Raw genomic sequence first — 18,526 nt, forward strand, 5'->3', positions numbered from 1 at the left:
TATAGATAGAAAATAATTAACTATAAGGATTAAATATAAGGATTGATTAACTAACAATATTTTCTTTTTTTTTTGGTAAGCTTTGTAAAATGTACCAAACTGAATGTCTGAAGATACAGATGAGTCAAATTGATTGACTACGTGAAGAGAGATATATAGAATTATTACAAAAAGATAGAATGAGTAACATATAGAGAATAAGTCAAATTGTTTGATCTAAATGAATGTATGATTTACATGGTTTATGATATATAGAAATATTTGGAATTGAAAAATGGGATAAATTGTTTATCTAAGATGGAAACAAAGACTTACAGTTTGGGCATATAAAGTTAAAAACAGTTAAGGATGTACTGCTTAGAATAATGGAGAATATATATTTGTTTTAGATAGAGGAATCTAATAGAAGTAAGGGAAGGAGACAAGGGGTTGGAAAGCTGTTGGAAGTCAACAAAAAGGGGGGGAAAGGGAGGGGGTTAGAGATGAAAAATTGGGGAAAATTGAATGTAAATGTAAAAATAATGGATTCTAACCAAATAAAAAAAACTGCAGCCAAGAAATCAGAAAGAGATTGGATACTGCAGCCATGAAGAAACTAGAAAAAATCCTTAAGAGTAAGAAAGAATTGCTGGAGACCAAGATCAAGATAACTCATATTCTCCATTATTATGTATATATGTGAAAGTTAGACAATGAAGAAAGCTGATAGGAAGAAGATGGATTCATTGAAGTGTAGTGTTAGAGAAAAGTTTTATGGATATCATGGACCTCCAAAAAAGACAAATAAGTGGATTTGAGATCAAATCAAGCCTGAATTTTCCCTAGAACAACTAAATTGTGTACTTTGGTCACATAAATAATAATACTAGGAGAAGTTGAAGTCAGTAGAAAACAGGAAGACCCAATATGAGGTAGATTGACTCAATAAAGGAAGCCATGGCCTTCAGTAAGCAAGACCTGAACAAGGCTGAAGTTCCCATGTTTAAAAACACTTTCAAAACTGGATCCAACACTAAGGGCAAACCAGCACCTAAACGGACTGATCTGTGATCTAAATAGAGCAAAACTGGGTTGGCTTTCTAAGCCAGGCATTTAATTGGATATGGAATACCTTCTATATACTGTTTACTGTAAATCTTTTCAGGAGACCTGTAGAAATAATTTCCTGTATGGGCTGGTACAGCTTTAATGCATATGAAAAAATAAACATTCTCACCATCTGAATCCTTCTGGTCAGGATTGAAAGTCAGGCGGCAGTTGTCCCTGTCGTCTGGGATCCCATCATTGTCATCATCTGGATCACAAGCATCCCCTTTGCCGTCCTTGTCATGATCAGCCTGATTGGCATTGGAGATGTAAGGGCAGTTATCTTTATTGTTCTGGTGACCATCTTCATCTATGTCCTCGTTGTTGTCACATTGGTCACCAACCAGGTCATTATCTACATCAGTCTAATGGGGAGAAATGAACTAGAATTGGCATCTTGGTCATGGCACAGCCAAAATAATAATTATACAACTGTACTGCTAGTAGTTCAGTGGCAATGTTTGGTGGAGAAAATTCTTAAAATCAGAAATAGTATGTTGAGTGGTTATTAAGTTTTCTTTTTAACCATTTCCTAAATTACATTTTGCATCCTGGATCTTGGTTCAGTTTCCTTGTTTGGAATCTATTGGAACACAAAACTTAGTAACATATGCCAGTGCAAGCGAGAGGTAAAGAAAAACACAGGCTGGTTGTAGTGCATGTAGGCTGTAATGCTTAGTAAATTACATTCTTCACATATCTTCTTGTTGCTACTCAGAAAAAAACTATCCAAAATTATTAATAACACAGGAGATTTAAAAGGGAAACAAATGCCCCCAAAGCAATGAATTGAATTAATCAACAAGTTTGCCAGAAACTGGTAGTGAATTTCTAGTGTCTTTGTTATCCATGCATATTGGGCCTCAGCAACATCAAGTGCCACCAAATGCAGTCTCATTTGTTTTAAACATTTATCACACCATCTACTGTTCCCCAAGGAGGTTAATGACATAATTAAAATACTTAAAATAATAATAATAGTTGTAATTTTTTTAAAAAAAAATCAAACTTAAGCAGCCAAGAATAAGTAGACATATTTTGAAGGCACTTCCATCTTCAGTGTGGCCAGACATTTTCTCTACTAATACAAATCATTTACCATGAGTACTCGAACCATTTCACGTACTTTATCTTCTTGTAATCTTTATAACTGTGGAAGGCGGGATACTGTTATTCCCATATTGCTGATATGGGGCACAGATGAAAAGAAAGCTACTAATACTTGCTGGAAAACTATCATGTGAGAGAATCAAGCTCATGGCTTCTTGATCCAAAGCCCAGTCCATAGCCAAAATGCTACACCAGCAACTTAAGAAGGAGTTAAAGCAACAATTCACAGACTCAGTGGCAAAGCATAACCATATACTGTGAGAGTACTACTGGTGTGCCACAAGAAATAAATTGAACAATTAAAAGTTCATGTAAAAAGTATCCTCCCATAGTAGAGCCAATGCTCTTGCAATCTGCATCCAATCAGCCTCTGTGGGAGGCAAGTAATTCTTCTACATCTCTGCTTCACATGGGATTGAATAAGCCAATCACTCCCCATGCAGCAGACATAACCATTTTTATATGAGTCATTGCTGTGAATCTCTGTGATTTCAATAAGCACAAATATTCAGCTTAACATCACATGCAGAATCCAGGGTAGAGCATTTACTTGCATTCAGAAGGCCCCAGGTTCAATTGTCAGCATCTCCCATTAAACAATCCCAGGTTGTAGGTGCTGGAATTCTCTGCATAAGAATATTGTCTACTCTGACTGGCAGCAGCCGAGCTATATGGACCAATGGCCTGACTCTGTATAAGTCTGTTTCAAGTGTCCTCTAGTTTTAGCAGAGAGATGTTTGGGAAGCAGCGGTTTACAGAGATCTTTGTTTAACTGCCTGTATGCAACAGAGGTTGGGTAAGGCCAAAAACCAGATCACTGGTTTGTTTCCTGTTTAGTTTGTGGGGTTTTGGTAAGAATGATACTTTAATGGCTTTAATTAATAAAATTACTTCCAACAAAATGTTAAAATTCCAGTATGCTGTATGACTAGCTCTGACCTATTCCTCCAGCACTGAGGCATTATTGCATGACACAGTATCCGTTATAGCCATCTATGAGGAAAAAATTGCTGCAATTGTTTTCGTAAACCCAGTGCCAATGTAGAAAGCCCTTGACCTCCAAAGTTTCTGATTTTAGCCTTGGGCCCCTTTATAAAGATTTTTCAGATGAGATTGACAAAAGCTGGATTTCTTCTAAGGAACATGTCTTGCCCAGGCAGCATTCTTTAGATATGAGTGGCTGCTATTGACCTCAGCAACATTCCCTTTTTATAAGCTCCGAGAAGCTGGTGGCAATAACTTTGCACAATTAGAAATTCCAAACCATTCACCCAAATCAAAGGCAAACATTTAGTATTGGAGTTTTGCAAACTTGAAGACTGACTTATTCATACAACTGTGAGTTCAATTCACCACAGACAATGGAGTTTGCCATTCATATCTGCCTTTAATATAATTGTGCATTTGCTTTCTTAGTAGAAAAATCTTAGTCCCATGTAAATTTGGCTCTTTTCCTTCCAGAACTGAATTCTAAATAAGTAGGGCATAGGACGAATGCAAGACTGGAAAGCCTATTTCAGTTTAGGACTTTAATTTAAAATTGCCTGGCAGGCCAAACAAAAATCCTCACACATAAATAATCTCACACACATGCAAGCACTCGTGATTTTGGTTCATTTGTGTGTAGAAAAATCATATGATCCTCTATATCAACATAAGCCTGATGAGAAGTTGTCTGGAGCAATTCTGTATAAAGCAATGCTATGGTGAGATTACCAGAAAGATTTCATTTTTTAGAGAATGGTAAAAGATGCTTCTCTTCTGCCCAGTCAGAGCCAGTCCCACTATTAGTCAGGGTGAGGACACCCTCAGGAATTTTATCACAGGTAGACATGGGCATGAACAGAAAAAAAACCCCGAACACCCCGTTCGTCGTTCGGTGCCATCCACGAACAGCAAACAACGAACATGGACGAATATGGACTGTTCCCAGACATGTTCGTTGTTCATGGAGGCCAGAACCACCCCTCCCCAAACCCCACCCCCACTTAGCCCCCTCTCCCCTCAAACCCACTTACCTGGCCCTTTAAAGATCCCTCTAAACTATCAGCTGGCAGGTGGCAAGGGGGATTCCCCCCTGCCGCCTGCCAGCTGATAGTTTAAAGGGCCCTTTCCTGCTACATGCAAGGGGCAGGGCCCTTTAAACACCCCACAAACTGACCTTCCCAATGTCCAATACCCACCAGATTTTCAGGGGACATAGTCCTCACTGTCCTCCAAAGACCCCCCAAGTTTCAGAGAGATTGCACCCCAGGAAAGGCATGATCCATGGGTCTCCCTGTTGGCTGTCATTTTCTCTTCACAGAGGCAAAAACAGGACTCTCTGCTGGAAGTACTTTGAAGGATTAAAGCCAGAAGGAAAGCCAGAAGGAGTTCAGACAGAGTTCAGTCCCTCCCAGCCTCTGGTTGCCAAGGGGATTGATTGCAGCAGGTGCCAGACTGTCTGGCTTGCTGAACAGCTGCCAAAGGCAACGAACAAGGCTTGCAATGACCACGTGTTCATTTAGGATGGGGCCTCACAAACAGCTTGTTCGAGAACAGCAGATTAGGCTGTTTGTTGGTTTTTTTCTGTTCATAATGCTGTTGGTGCCCATGTCTAATCACAGCAGAGTACCAATAAAGGGCAGCAAATGGTCAATTGTTTAATTCATTACTGTATATTACCAGCAGAGAGGTGCTAGCTGGATTTCCTGCTTCAGCTAACAAAATGTTTATGGCCACATCCAAATCCTGTTACGGTGACCAAGCAGGGAGGTGCAGCACTGGTGCATATAGATTGCTTTATGAGTAGAATTGGGCAATGAAAGCTTTGTTGCTACATTTATGCCTTTATTTACTTTTTTCAGCAAGTGTATTTGCTTTGCTACTGTGATGCAAAATTGCAAAAACTCTTATTTCCTTTTCACAAATCACAGTTGAAACATTCAAGCTGGAAACGGGTAGAAAGAAAGAAGACTCACGCCGAAACAAGGCCAGCACTCCTGCTGCCCTTGTGCCACATGGAAGACTCACACATATATAAATACTACAAATGTTTCTCTTGACAATGCCTTCTGTCGAAGGTACTGTGCTTAAGGTCATGAAAGATGAGATGGAGCCTCTGTCTATGGTGTCTGGTGTGGGAAGGCTGTTTCACGCATGCAAGTCTTCATTTGGAAGTTACTGAATGATGAACATACATGTGGAAACCCAACATCAAGATGAAAGAAAAGTTAGTTGAATGGAAAGCTTTGTGACATCATGTGAACTTTAACAGAAGTCCTTATTTTCTCTCACTTTCTATCTTGAAATGATTTCTCCCCAGTAAGTGGAGAAGGGTAGATGAGGGGAATACCAGGCATCTGCAATCTTCATTCCATCTCCTCTCCCCACCAATTCTATGAGACCTTGCAAGGGGGTGGGAATAGGATTGTTGAGACATCCTTTATAGCAACCAAAGACATCCTTCACAGAGTGAACTGTGTAGTAATTTATCACACTTCTACAGGTAGTAACGGGGAGAGAAACTTCCCACCTTTGAATATTTTCATTCAGTGCTCATAAAGGACTGCATTTTTCAATTACCTGATCAGGATTGTGCACCAGTGGACAGTTATCGCACTGATCGCCAACTCCATCCCCATCTGTATCTGTCTGGTCTGTGTTGTAGACATATGGGCAATTATCTCGTTCATTGAAAACATCTACCAGGATGAAAAAGCAATACAAATAAAACTGAATGAGCAAATCCCACTTTTACAGAGAAACATACACCAGTTTATAAGAAACAAGCAAAGAGTTGTCCATGATTTACCTCCTTTTTGAGACAATTATATTGCATTTGCTGTAAGATCATAGAAGGAAGGAAAAATAATAGATAAACATCTCACTATATATCTTGTACCTTGAGATTAGAATGCACACTGTTCTGAACTCTCATTTGTTAGCCATTATATCTTAAGAATGATCAAGACGGGTAGCCATGTTAGTCTGTCTGTAGCAGTAGAAAAGAGCAAGAGCCCAGTAGCACCTATAAGACTAACAACATTTGTGGTAGGGTATGAAGAAGTGAGCTGTGACTCATGAAAGCTTACACCCTACCACAAATTTTGTTAGTCACATCGGTGCTACTGGACTCTTGCTCTTCTACATATTAATAATGGATGTGTAAATCTTCAGCCTTAAACATTGGTATTGGCAGCTCTACCTGCATAGGTAGTGTGGTATGGCAATTCTACAATGGTTCAGTAAATGCCATTTCCTCATATAGCTTCTGCACAGTTCTGTGCTTATTAAACAGAGCACATTTGTCTTTCCATATTACTGCAAATCCCTTTATAAATGGATACAACCAAGTATGACGTCTGTATGGTTCTGGTATTTGGTTCCACACTGGTTAAAATGCTTTTTGGATGAAAAATATCAGTGAGTCATTTTCCTGTTTGCTTTCTCACTGATTCTCTTCTACCCATTTCTCAACCATACATAATAATAATATATAATAATAACATTTGATTTACATACCGCCCTTCAGGACAACTTAACACCCACTCAGAGCAGTTGAGGGTAGAGCTGAGGTGGGTGGGGCTGAGAGAGCTCTGAGAGAGCTGTGATTGACCCAAGGTCACCCAGCTGACTTAAAGCGGAGGAGTGGGGAATCAAACCCAGCTCTCCAGATTAGAGTCCCACGCTCTTAACCACTACACCAAACTGGCTCTCCTTAACTTCATGTAACACTTTATCTGACAATGGTGGAAAGGTAAACTATAACTGGCCTATTTTATGACCACTAGCTACCTATCTGGGTCCAGGTTCAATTAAATGTCATGTCTATAACCTTTTAAACAATGGCCATTTCCACACACGTTGAATAATGCACTTTCAATGCACTTTCACAATCCTTTTGAAGTGGATTTTTTGTTCCACACATGGAAAATCAGTTTCAAATGTTCACTAAAGAGTATTGAAAGTGGATTATCCAACGTGTGTGGAAGCAGCCTCTATGTAGTTTGAGTACAGCAAATCTTAGAGATGCCCAATTCAAAGATTACTTTATTTGTCAAGAATGTTTGATCAGAAGCCCTTTTTGACAATGGCTCGTATAGTGTGGGAAGACATAGAGCCACAAACCATCTTATAAGATTTTAAGAGGCAATCAAAACATTCTTTTTCCAGATTAGATATATTACATTGTTTTTATTTCATTGTTCTCCAGTTGCCTATTCCAGTTTTATTGCCTTGATTATTGTATATTATTTTGATGATCTTTGTTGCATTGTTTTATATCTCTGTAAAATGTCTTGAATCTCAATGAGAAAAGTGGACAATATATAAAACAAGTAATAAATAATTATTATGAAATGTGTCTCCTGAACTGAGATTTATACTATTTTTGCTAATGCTTGTGATTTTGCCCAAAGTCCTTTATGATAATGGTTATTTTTAAAATTTCTTTATGTGTTTTAATTGCTATATGTTGCCTTTGCTACTGAGATGATGAGATATAGATTTCTAAAGAAATACATGTAAGTAAAATGTATTGACTGTTAATAAAAACTTCAAACTGAGAGAAACATTCAAAAGTTTTAGCAATTCAACTAACAGACAAAGCCAACATTTTAAATGTTTACTGAATCAAATCCAAGGCTTAACTGTTAATTTTTTCCCAATGCTAAAAACTGGGATTAAGCTGCCAGGATATGCAGTGGCAACATCCTTTCAAAGGACATCAATGCTTCTGCTTCCAATCTGCGCCCAAAGCCACAAACCCAGAGGAATTCCAAAAAACACAAAAGATATTTGGGTTGGTAGATTTTTCAGGACTGGGCTACTGTTCAGGCCAGTTTTGCTGATTTAATAGCCCTAACTATCACTATATCTCTACTGACATTTCCCCCCTCTAGAGCCAGAAATATAATTTAGGCTCTTTATTACTCTAGCACCAAAAAGGAATTTTTCCTTCCTTTCCCAAGGTCTTTTTTTTTTTTTTTTGGCAAACAGGTTTGGTGAAGACATTTGATTTGGCTGGCACATCATCCAGGCATACTTTAGGCAAGTCATTACATAAGATTGTGGTTATTGCTCAGCCATAATTATACTTATATATACTATATAAGACTGTTCAAATATATCAAATGAATATGATAATCTTATTAAAAATACCCCTCCCCACTATAAGCCTTTGCTCATTATGGCTGCAATCCTAAGAACATTTTCCTGGATAAAAGACTCCATTGAATAAAATGGGACCTATTTCTCAGTAAAGCTTCTCAGGATTGCTCTCTACTACTTGCCTCCCTTTCAAGTCCCTCTATTCAAGAATCACCTGAGGGAGGGGGAACCTGAAGTCTTTTCTGTAAAGCCCCAAACTTGATAGAATAAGTTGTTGAGAAAGTTACAGCAGAGCCCAAGTCTGCAGCTTTTATAACCTTATGTAAAATGTTCCTTTTAAACATTTCCTTTTCAGAGGATTCTGGGAGCTCGCTAGTTTTATGGGTTTCAGCTGGATTGAGCGTCGCATGTTTTCCATTGAGATGTTTTAATTACTTGGTGTTTTGTATTTGGAGCTGTGCTTCCCCATTTGTTAGCCACCGTAAGTTTACATAGAAAAAGAGGACATGCATTCCTAAATAAATAAAAATGAATATAAAAAATGTTGGAACAATTATGAAGCCAGAAATAATCTTCAGAAACTTGATTTATAAAAAAATGAATGGCACAGCAAAGCTTAATGAAATCCTTTTAAGCCTGATTGATTTCATTGGAAATAGTTTAAGCACATACTTAAACCTTCCACTGAAATTAATGGGATTTAAAAGTGCACAGTTTTGGATGGATTGTGCCTTAGTTCTTTGCAATGATTTAATACATATGGCTGAAATGTCTGTATATACTTATGGGTATCGATGCTTGGTGAAAAGTACTCTCTATCTGCAAGACATTGCTTGGAATGTGTGGACTTAAATGTGAATTTCCATTTGCATTATTTCGCTACTAGTTGCAAACAGCTAGATCAGGGCTTATGTCAATGACCCAATAAGCATGTGAAAGCACTTCATCATTTGCATCATGAACAAGCACAACAATATTATAAAGTGTTATAGTATTACCTGTTGTGTTGGTTCTGTAGTCAGCTCTATTGTAAGCAAATCTTAAGACTGAGCAATGTGTTATTTGGGTACATAAATCAAAGACTTGGTATGGCCTTGCAACACATAGGAAATAAATGAGATCTGAAACTATCTAACTTTCAGATTGTACTCATAGTTTGCCTTTTTCATACACACACATGAAGATGTTTGGCTATAATGTGGTATTGTTTGGAGGTAGGAGTAGTTATTCCTATGGGAAAAGCAGAATTTATTCTGAACCTGTTGCTGTAACACTAAAAAATACAAGATATAGGAGAATGAATAAATATACCATCTCCATCAATATCTACTGCACATGCATCTCCTTCTCCATTATTATCGGTGTCAATCTGAGCAGGGTTGTGTATGTAAGGGCAGTTATCGCAACGGTCACCAACTTCATCCTTATCATAATCAAACTGACGGGGATTGAAAAGAAGAGGACAATTGTCCTAAAAAAAAAGAAACAAGATTAAATAAAACATATTTGAGTACAGTTCAAAAGCTATTACAATCTAATAAGAATTTTTCCATTCTATACATGAAATATAATTCAGAATGAGGTTCCCATTGGGATTCCAAATGGGCCTCTTGCTGATGCTAATAATAATACCTAACACTAAATGAGGCATGTTCAAGACATCCTGGTAGATGAATATCTTAGCCTCATCATCAGAATTAATCTTTATCAGAATTAATCTTTTCCTTTGATAAACAGGATATTGTGCAGCCCAACAACACAACCTAAAACCAATCTAGACCCATGGAGTGCTCCATTCTTTGGTCCTGTTCATGTATTACAATGAATGCATACATATCCTGCATGCCTGTGCATACATCTGTTTGTAAGAAACAGCCAACACATGCTCACTTTGGAACTGAAACCAGGGACCAGTGCCTGGATAAAGGTGGGGGTTGTATCACATGTTCAGTTGTACATGCTTTGAATGCAACTATACACATGTATTTTTTTTACTGTACGTGGATTGTACACATGTTCACTGTAACTTGTGAACAGGACTTTTGAGAGATTGTATTGATGCCAAATGTCAACACTATAAAATTCAGTGCTTCTCTGAAAAAGTGTGGTAACCTGAGCTGTCCAGCTAGAAGAATGGACCTCCTATTGTATCTTCTTTCCCCTTAAAAATAGCTACAGAAGACACATGTGGATTCAGGGCTGCAACACTTTGTTAAATTCTTCCTCATTCAACCATTACCCTGATAAAAAAAATACCCTATCTCCAGCTGCTTTAAACTTCAATAGATAAAAAGAGACAAATTGTGGCTGTCTTTTCTTCCCGTATGGGATTAAAGAAGTCTAGGGAAAGGGGCATTTTCAACTGAGAAGAGGGTGTGGGGCAGAACAGGTGTTTTTAAAGCCCTTCTCCAGCACTGCAACCTCAGCTGATCCTGGGCTTGTGTGGCTCTTGTGCCACTACGTTATACATGAGGATATCCACTCATGGAATCCCAGAGCCACATGTTGTCTAATCCTTAGAAAAATTAGAATATGCATAAATATTGACACTTTCTAGATACTCTCCATATTTGTTTCTTCTGAAGGAAAAGAACTTACTTTATCATCTTCTACACCATCATTGTCATCATCCTCATCACAGGCATCACCTTTCCCATCTTTATCAAAATCTTCTTGTCCAGAATTAGGCAGAAGAGGACAATTATCCTGTACACACAAAACAACATCATGCTATTTCACAAGATCATAAGTTTCAAACATTAGTTGAACATGTGTAGGCCCCACAAGAGATTTGAAGTTCAAAACCAGACTCAGAAGCCACTTCTAGAGACTGAACATTCAAATGCATATGTAATCAATTTTTTTCCCGGTTTTAGTTGGTAATGGAAAGCAATCTTTGGTTGGACTAGATGATATTGCTAACACTGGCATGATATGTAATGATGGTTACCACCTGAACATTTTGTTAGGTTGTTAAAAGAAAGTATTTAATCTCTATTAAATCCACATATGTATTACAAAAATAATGGGCTGGGATTTTGGGAAGAGCCTCTTTTAATGGATTCAGCATGTTAGATTCTTCATAAAAACAGATCTTGCATATTGCTTCTTGAGGCAAATGAAGTATGTCCTGATGACAGGAAGAACAGAAAAAAAAGAAGAAATATGAACTGTAAATGCTGAGTTGGCCACATTAACTAACAAGCAAGTAGACATTAGCCAAGGCTGAAACACTTCAATGTTTGAATTTCAGGCTCAGCAAAAGTCTAGTACTCCTCTCCTGTTCATGAGCAGAGATATTATTCCTAATTCCTTCTTTTAGTATTCCTATTTTCAAATTATGAACATGTCTCTCAGTCCCTGAAATTTGATTTATAGCACAGAAACCCTCTATAAAATGAACAATCAGGAATAAAACATTTTGAAATGAGGAATATTTAGTATTTTATGAAAAATAAATGGTTATGCCCTGGGCTTCGGTATGAAAAGGAAGTCATCTTTGGAACAGCTGGCATCGGTTATGCTGTGTATCTAACGGAACTTTCTACAACAGAGTATTTACTCAATAGAACAGAGATAAGTTGCAATAATCTGCATTTTAGAATGATTTTGTGACTGTTAAGCACAATTTATTCATATGTAGGGCTGCCAGTCCCCAGTGGGTGCATGGATCCCCTGATCCCAGCCTCTCCCCCCCCCCCACACACACACTGCCACTCACTTGGCCAGCAGGGGGGAAAGGCCCCAGGAAATGGGCACAGGAGGCAAAAAACCTCCTGGACCTGCATGCACACTCCCCATGGGGAATATTTGGAAAATTAGAATGATAGGTAATATGTAGTTTACATTCATATGGAGCTACCTGGGGACAGCATAAAGTAAATCTACATATTCAGCAGGTCAGATAATTGTATCAGCCATATTACTTTGTTGTAGTTGAAACAAGGAGTGTCATGGCATACTAAAGACTGCCATTTGGGGGGCCCAACAGCAATAAAGTATGTTCAAAGAGAGTCACTCCCAAGTAAATGTGCAGAGAATTCCAGCCTTAATAGATATTTATGACTCTGAACCTACATTGCCAGATGGATCTTGTGAAAGCCTGTGCTGTTAAATTTAATAGCTTTTGGGGAGCTATAGGCCTACTATAACAGACTAACAGTGCCATCCTAAGCAGAGTCATACCCTACTAAGTCCACCAGCTTCAATGGATAAGATCACCTTGTTGCCCTACTAAGTCCACCAGCTTCAATGGATGTTTAAGATCACCTTGTTGCCCTTGTAAAACATTTAGCCTCTGGATTAATCTTACAATGTGGGCTGAAGGCCTCAAAAGTTTCTGCTACAATAACTGTTAGTCATCAAACCACTGTTTCTAAACAACCAAGTTTCAATTTGGTTACTGGTACTGTGTGTTGTTCTTCTAATATTTGATTGCTTTTGGCTTAATGGCTCTGGATGCTGATTCAGTTTGCTGTTCATTAATTATTCAACTTGTTTATTAAGAGGGTTGGTTAGTGGCCTAAATTACCAACCTAGTAGGATGATAGCTGAGGTATCAGTACATAGTTGATGTACTGAGGAGGCAAAAATACCACTGTCACAGAATGAATTGCAGAAAACCTGCATTCTAAATTGAATATTGGTAATTCTAGACAGGTGGTCATGTTATTCATTTAATTATTTTATTTAAAACATTTCTGTGCTGCCTTTCCATGGAAATAGGGTCCTCAAGGCAGCAAACATTCAAACATTACAACATTTAAAATATTAAGTGGCATTTAAAATATGCATACAGTTAAATAAAAGCATATAAACGTGCAAACACAACTGGGAGGGGGATAAGAATTACTGGGGGAACACCAGGCTAAATAAAAAAGTCTTCACCCACTGGCAGAAGACAAGAGTAGAAGGAGACAGATGAATTTCCCAGGGAAGGATGTTCCAAAGTTTCAGCATAATGATCATGAAGGCCCTTTCTCACCACCCATCTAGCCTCAGTTGGTGGGAGCGCCCAAAGCAGGGCCTCCGATGATGACCGCCAGTCCTTAAGGTAGGCTGAGCCCAAGTCAAATAGGGCTTTACCAGCACGTTGAACTAGGCTTAGAAGCAAACTGGGAGTCAATGTAGATAGCACAAGACTGGAGTCCCTATGATCCACTCCAGTTAACATTCTGGCCACAGCATTTTGTACCAATTGTAGTTTCTGGACAGTCTTCAAGGGCAGACTCAAACAGAGGATTGTAGTAAACAAATCTAGAGGTTACCAAGGCATGCACCACAGTGGCAAGATCTTTTCTGCCCAGGAAGGACCACAGGAGGCTCACTAGCTGAAGCTGGTGAAAGACTGTCCACTACAACCTGTTTATCCAACAAGAGGTGCAGGTCCAGCGGTACTCCCAAGCTACAAACATGTTTCTTTAGGGGAAGTGCAGTCTCATATAGAACAGGAGATATCCCATTTCTTAGTTTGTAGCAGCAAAATGAAACACTACAAAACCCAACAATTCCTAACAAGTGTACCAGAAATTCTCTCACAATTATACATTCAGTTCTGCTTGATGGTTCCCAAGAGGACTTCAACAATAATATAGATTTTGTAAGCCAAAATATACTCCTACCAGACTTTCAGTAGATTGTCACCACAGCACAAGGGAGTAACTGAGCCAGTAAAATATTTCATTCATATTTTTTTTCTATCAATAGAAGTTAAAAGCCCCGTGGTGCAGAGTGGTAAGCTGCAGTACTGCAGTCCAATCTCTGCTCACAACCTGAGGTTGATCCAGGTGGAAGCCAGGTTCAGGTAGCTGGCTCGAGGTTGACTCAGCCTTCCATCCTTCCGAGGTTGGTAAAATGAGTACCCAGTTTCCTGGGGGTAAACTGTAGATGACTGGGGAAGGCAATGGCAAACCACCCCGTAAAAAGTCTGCCAAGAAAACGTCATGATGTGACATCCCCCCCCCCGGGGCAGTAACGACTCAGTGCTTGCACAAGGGACTACCTTTACCTACCTAGAAGTTAAACAAATGGCTCAGGAAGATTCAGATTAGCAGTCAGCAATAGAGATGGGCACGAAATGGGAAAAAAACAAACCCTGAGTTTTGTGGTTCCAATGAACCACAAACTTTCACAAAGTTGTCCCATTTCATGAAACAATTCATTAGGTTCATGAGTCATCAGATCCTGCGGCCCTACAATGGTCCCCCTTCATATCCAGAGATGCCAAATTCATAGGGAGACTTCAGCAGGCTCTCCTCCAGCCACCCTCCAAGTTTGGTGAAGATTGCAATATGTTGACCAGGAGACCGCCTCCCTTCTGTCCCCCCAGGTGCCATGGGCTCGGGGGGTGAGGCATGGCCTCTGTCAAGCTAGACCCCAGAGCCAGGCAATGCCCTGAGACTGGGGTAGGGAGGAGGAAAAAAGGCACCCTCAACCAACTACCTTCCCAGCAAGGACAAAAGCAGAAAATAAGAAAAAGGTTTTTCAGTCTCTTTTGAAGCAACAGCAAATCCAGCAAAAAGGTCCCAAAACCACTCTCTCTCACTCTAAATCTCAGCAACAGCTCCTCCCTCTCCCTCTGTCTATTGGAACTGAAAGCAGGAGGCACAGAGCTGTGCCTTATATAAGAAATGTTCACATAGAGCAGAACAGGAGCTCTCTGTCGGCAGACAGTCCCACCTAACAGGGTTTGGAAGGATGAGATTGGTGTTCCCATGGCTACAGAAGGCCCATCTCCCCCCTGCTCTATGCTCTCATAGAACAGAATGGGTGCTCTCAGGTTGGCAGGGAGAGCTGCCTATCAAGGTTACATGGGCTAAGATTGGTGTTTCCACGGCAACAAAAGATCTGCAGACATTCCAGGCCTATGTTGCCTAGGAAATCAAGGGATTGGCGCTTGCCTGTCTGGCATCACGAAGCATTCATGAATCCAACAAATCAGCCCCCAAAGTCATGAATTTCGTGACATGGCCCCACTAAATGCATTTTCACAATACATGAATTGGCCTGATTCATCACGAAATTTTATTCGTATTTCAATTCGTGCCCATGTCTAGTCAGCATCCACTTTGGTGTAGTGGTTAAGAGCGCAGGACTCTAATCTGGAGAGCTGGGATTGTTTCCCCACTCCTCCACTTGAAGCCAGCTGGGTGACCTTGGGCTAGTCACAGCTCTCTGGAGCTTTCTTAGCCCCACCCACCTCAGAGGGTGTTTTGTTGTGGGGATAATAACGGCATACTTTGTAAACCGCTTTGAGTGAGCATTAAGTTGTCCTGAAGGGCAGTATATAAATCAAATGTCGTTGTTATCCAACTTCTTTAGTAACCATCCATTAAGCCATTAATGACTGTTCCATTATCTCTTCTCACCTTTACACAGTGGTAAGTAGCATTGGCAGCACAGATCAGGTTATTATTGGGCCATCCATCAAGGTCAGAATCTTCACCACAGATAAATCCGTCACCAGCATAACCTGTCAGACATTCACATTTGTACATGGGATCACTGAAATGCCCCAGATAGATACACTCTGCAGATCTGTGACAGTTGTGTGTCTTGTCTTTGCAAGGGTTTGCAGGTTCACATACCTAAAAATGAAGACCACAAAGATTCAGAATGTGCTTCAATAAGAAAGTAAAAGTATGAGTCTTTTTTAAAAAAACAGGCCCCAAACTGGACTATGCTAAGTAAACAGCAGCACAGGAACCCATATAAAGAGGGGCAAAGGCTGCTTGGATGCCAATGAAGCTCATTATCTTCCTTTCAATTAATATACTTGAAATAGCACAGGCATTTCCTTATGATTTTTGAAATGTGACTGAGTGAAACTATGGTTTGGTTTTACAAGCTTCTTTATGACTGCCTTTCAGAAAGGAAAACTCATTTTGAAAAATTTGGTTGGAGAGGAATATATGGCATACAGCATTCAGAAGAAGTTTAAACGCTTGCAGAAAGTGAGGCGGAGGCATGAATGTACGTAAATAATTGTGTCTGAACAAAAATTGAATTTCACAATGTTACATAGCAGGCCTTTCTGTCTTCTGTGACCCATCAAGCCAAACGCATCCCAATTGTCATCAACTGCAGCCCACCAGAAGACTGAGAATATTCCTGTTCTTCCTGTCTGCCATAACAACAAAGCAGTTGAAGCACACCGCAGATCACCGTATATGGGTAATAGGTTGCTCTCATTTGAGATTTCCCCTGTAACTTTATGATCTTATTGGGCCTGCTTTGGAAAAAATATCTTCCAAGCAGCACCAAAAACTTTCCGTACAATATAGGGTTGTCATCCTCCAAGAAGCTCCTGGAGTTCTCCCAGGTTACAGAGATCAGCTCCCCTGGAGAAAATGGAATCTTTGGAGGGACTTTACGGAATCACATCGTAGCTCAGCATCCTTCCCTCCCAAACTCTACCTTTCCCAAGCTCTGCCCCCAAATGACCACAAATTTCCCAAGCTGGAGTTGTCAACCCTAGGGCAATCCTAAACAGAGTTACAATGCTTCTAAGTGTAACTCTGCTTGGGACTGCATTCATTTCTCAAACATAATTGAACAGTACTTCATTCCATGTGTTCTGAGATCATTGTATATATACACATATCCCTACAAGAAGACAGAAGTGGAAAGGGCACAATTAATTATCATCTGATTTTGGGACTGACCCTGCACTCTCTCCCTATGCCATACTTTTAATACCAGATGTGTCATATTTTCCATTTTGTTATGGGCCACTGGCCTTCATTCAACAACACTTACTTGCTTTTCTTTTTTGGCAGCCTCAAGGCCCACCCCAAAAGGCTGAGTTCCTTTGTAGCGTGGAGGGCACGGCAAACAATGGAATCCTGGATTTGTGTTTACACAACGGTGTTTCTGGTTTAATTTAAAGCAAATGTCTGGAACTACCACACACTGCCAAGAAAACAAGCAGAAAGATTTACTGAGTTATCTCTATTGGAAACCTCCAACAATGATAATGGAAGGGGTCAAAGGCATATTCTACACAAACCGAAACCTTACGTACCTCATCCAGGTCCTCACAGAATGTTCCATTTCCCAGGTAGCCAGCAGGACATGGGCCACAGGACCAAGAGCCATCAGGATAACTGTTGCACTCTGCCCCAGGAAAGCAAGGATTTGACAAACATCCATCTGCCAAAAGAGTACAAAAGACCATTGATAGGGTCAGCAATAAACTAAACTAAACTCTTGTTGGAAGGGGAGGTGGAAGGAGAAAATCTCATCTTTAAAAAACAGGTAGAACAACAAAGGTCTGCAGGACTTATGAAAACTCCCCCCCACACACACCCTTTTATGGTTTGTAGACTGTTATAAACAGTTGGCTATAATGGCAATTATTATGAGTATACTTGTTATGAGATATACTATGTAACATAATCAGATAAAAAGGCATCGCAGTGATGGCCTATCAAACCCTTACATTGAATTACATGATTGGTCCATCTAATCCAGTTCTACCTACCCGCTCCTACTGTAGCAACTCTCTAGGGTTTCCGGAAGAGAGCATCCCCATTCCTAGTACCTAACATCCTTCTAACTGGCGATGTCATGGATTGAGCCTGGGAGCTTCAGAGTGCAAATCTTGTGCTATCACAGAGCTATGGTCCCTCCATGAAAACTTGTGATGATCATCTTAAGAAGTTAAGCAGATCTGGAGGCCTCAGATCTCACATGAACAGGCATAGGCATATTTATATAAGTAACAGCCAGATATCTAGTACATCCCCATACACACCTATTGGGCAATCCTGTTTGTTGCACATATCATGCTGCGTGACCTCTCCCACACATGACTTTCCACCATATTGAGGTTCTGGGCTGTTACAGAGGCGAGATCTTTCTCGAATCCCTCCTCCACAGGTAACTGTGCAAGAAGACCATGGAGACCAAGGGCCCCATCGACCATTGACTAGAATAAGGCAAACAACACAAGAAATCAACTTAGATAATACAGCTAGACAATAATCAAACATCAGTATGGTGACCACATGCCCTGATATAATTCATTGATTTCAAGTAGGAATACAAATTCCTTTCTCTTATCTTGTCAAGCAGCTTAGAAATCAATAGAATCTGCCCCAGTTGGAAGCTATTGTACCTATTGTACAGCCCTCAGAGTAATTGAATTCAGTGGGATAATGCAGAACAACTGAATTCTGGATTGTAGCTTTTGCTCTAGAACCAGAAAAGAATATCATCCCAGATGATAATAAAGATTAAT

At 39.8% G+C, this 18,526-nt stretch overlaps 1 protein-coding gene across 1 annotated transcript in view; it reads right to left on the reverse strand.

Moving 5' to 3' along the window:
* THBS2 (thrombospondin 2) overlaps positions 1-18,526 on the reverse strand; it is a 74,130-nt gene that overhangs the window by 29,557 nt on the left and 26,047 nt on the right. The window contains exons 10-17 of the mRNA XM_054986115.1: positions 18,041-18,214; positions 17,309-17,436; positions 17,044-17,196; positions 15,654-15,872; positions 10,885-10,992; positions 9,598-9,757; positions 5,761-5,879; positions 1,217-1,451 (exon numbers count right to left, since the gene is read on the reverse strand). Coding sequence (XP_054842090.1) covers positions 1,217-1,451; positions 5,761-5,879; positions 9,598-9,757; positions 10,885-10,992; positions 15,654-15,872; positions 17,044-17,196; positions 17,309-17,436; positions 18,041-18,214 — 1,296 coding nt within the window. The remainder of the gene's footprint in view (positions 1-1,216; positions 1,452-5,760; positions 5,880-9,597; positions 9,758-10,884; positions 10,993-15,653; positions 15,873-17,043; positions 17,197-17,308; positions 17,437-18,040; positions 18,215-18,526) is intronic.

This window comes from Eublepharis macularius, chromosome 1, assembly GCF_028583425.1.
Source record: "Eublepharis macularius isolate TG4126 chromosome 1, MPM_Emac_v1.0, whole genome shotgun sequence".
Taxonomy (NCBI): domain Eukaryota; kingdom Metazoa; phylum Chordata; class Lepidosauria; order Squamata; family Eublepharidae; genus Eublepharis; species Eublepharis macularius.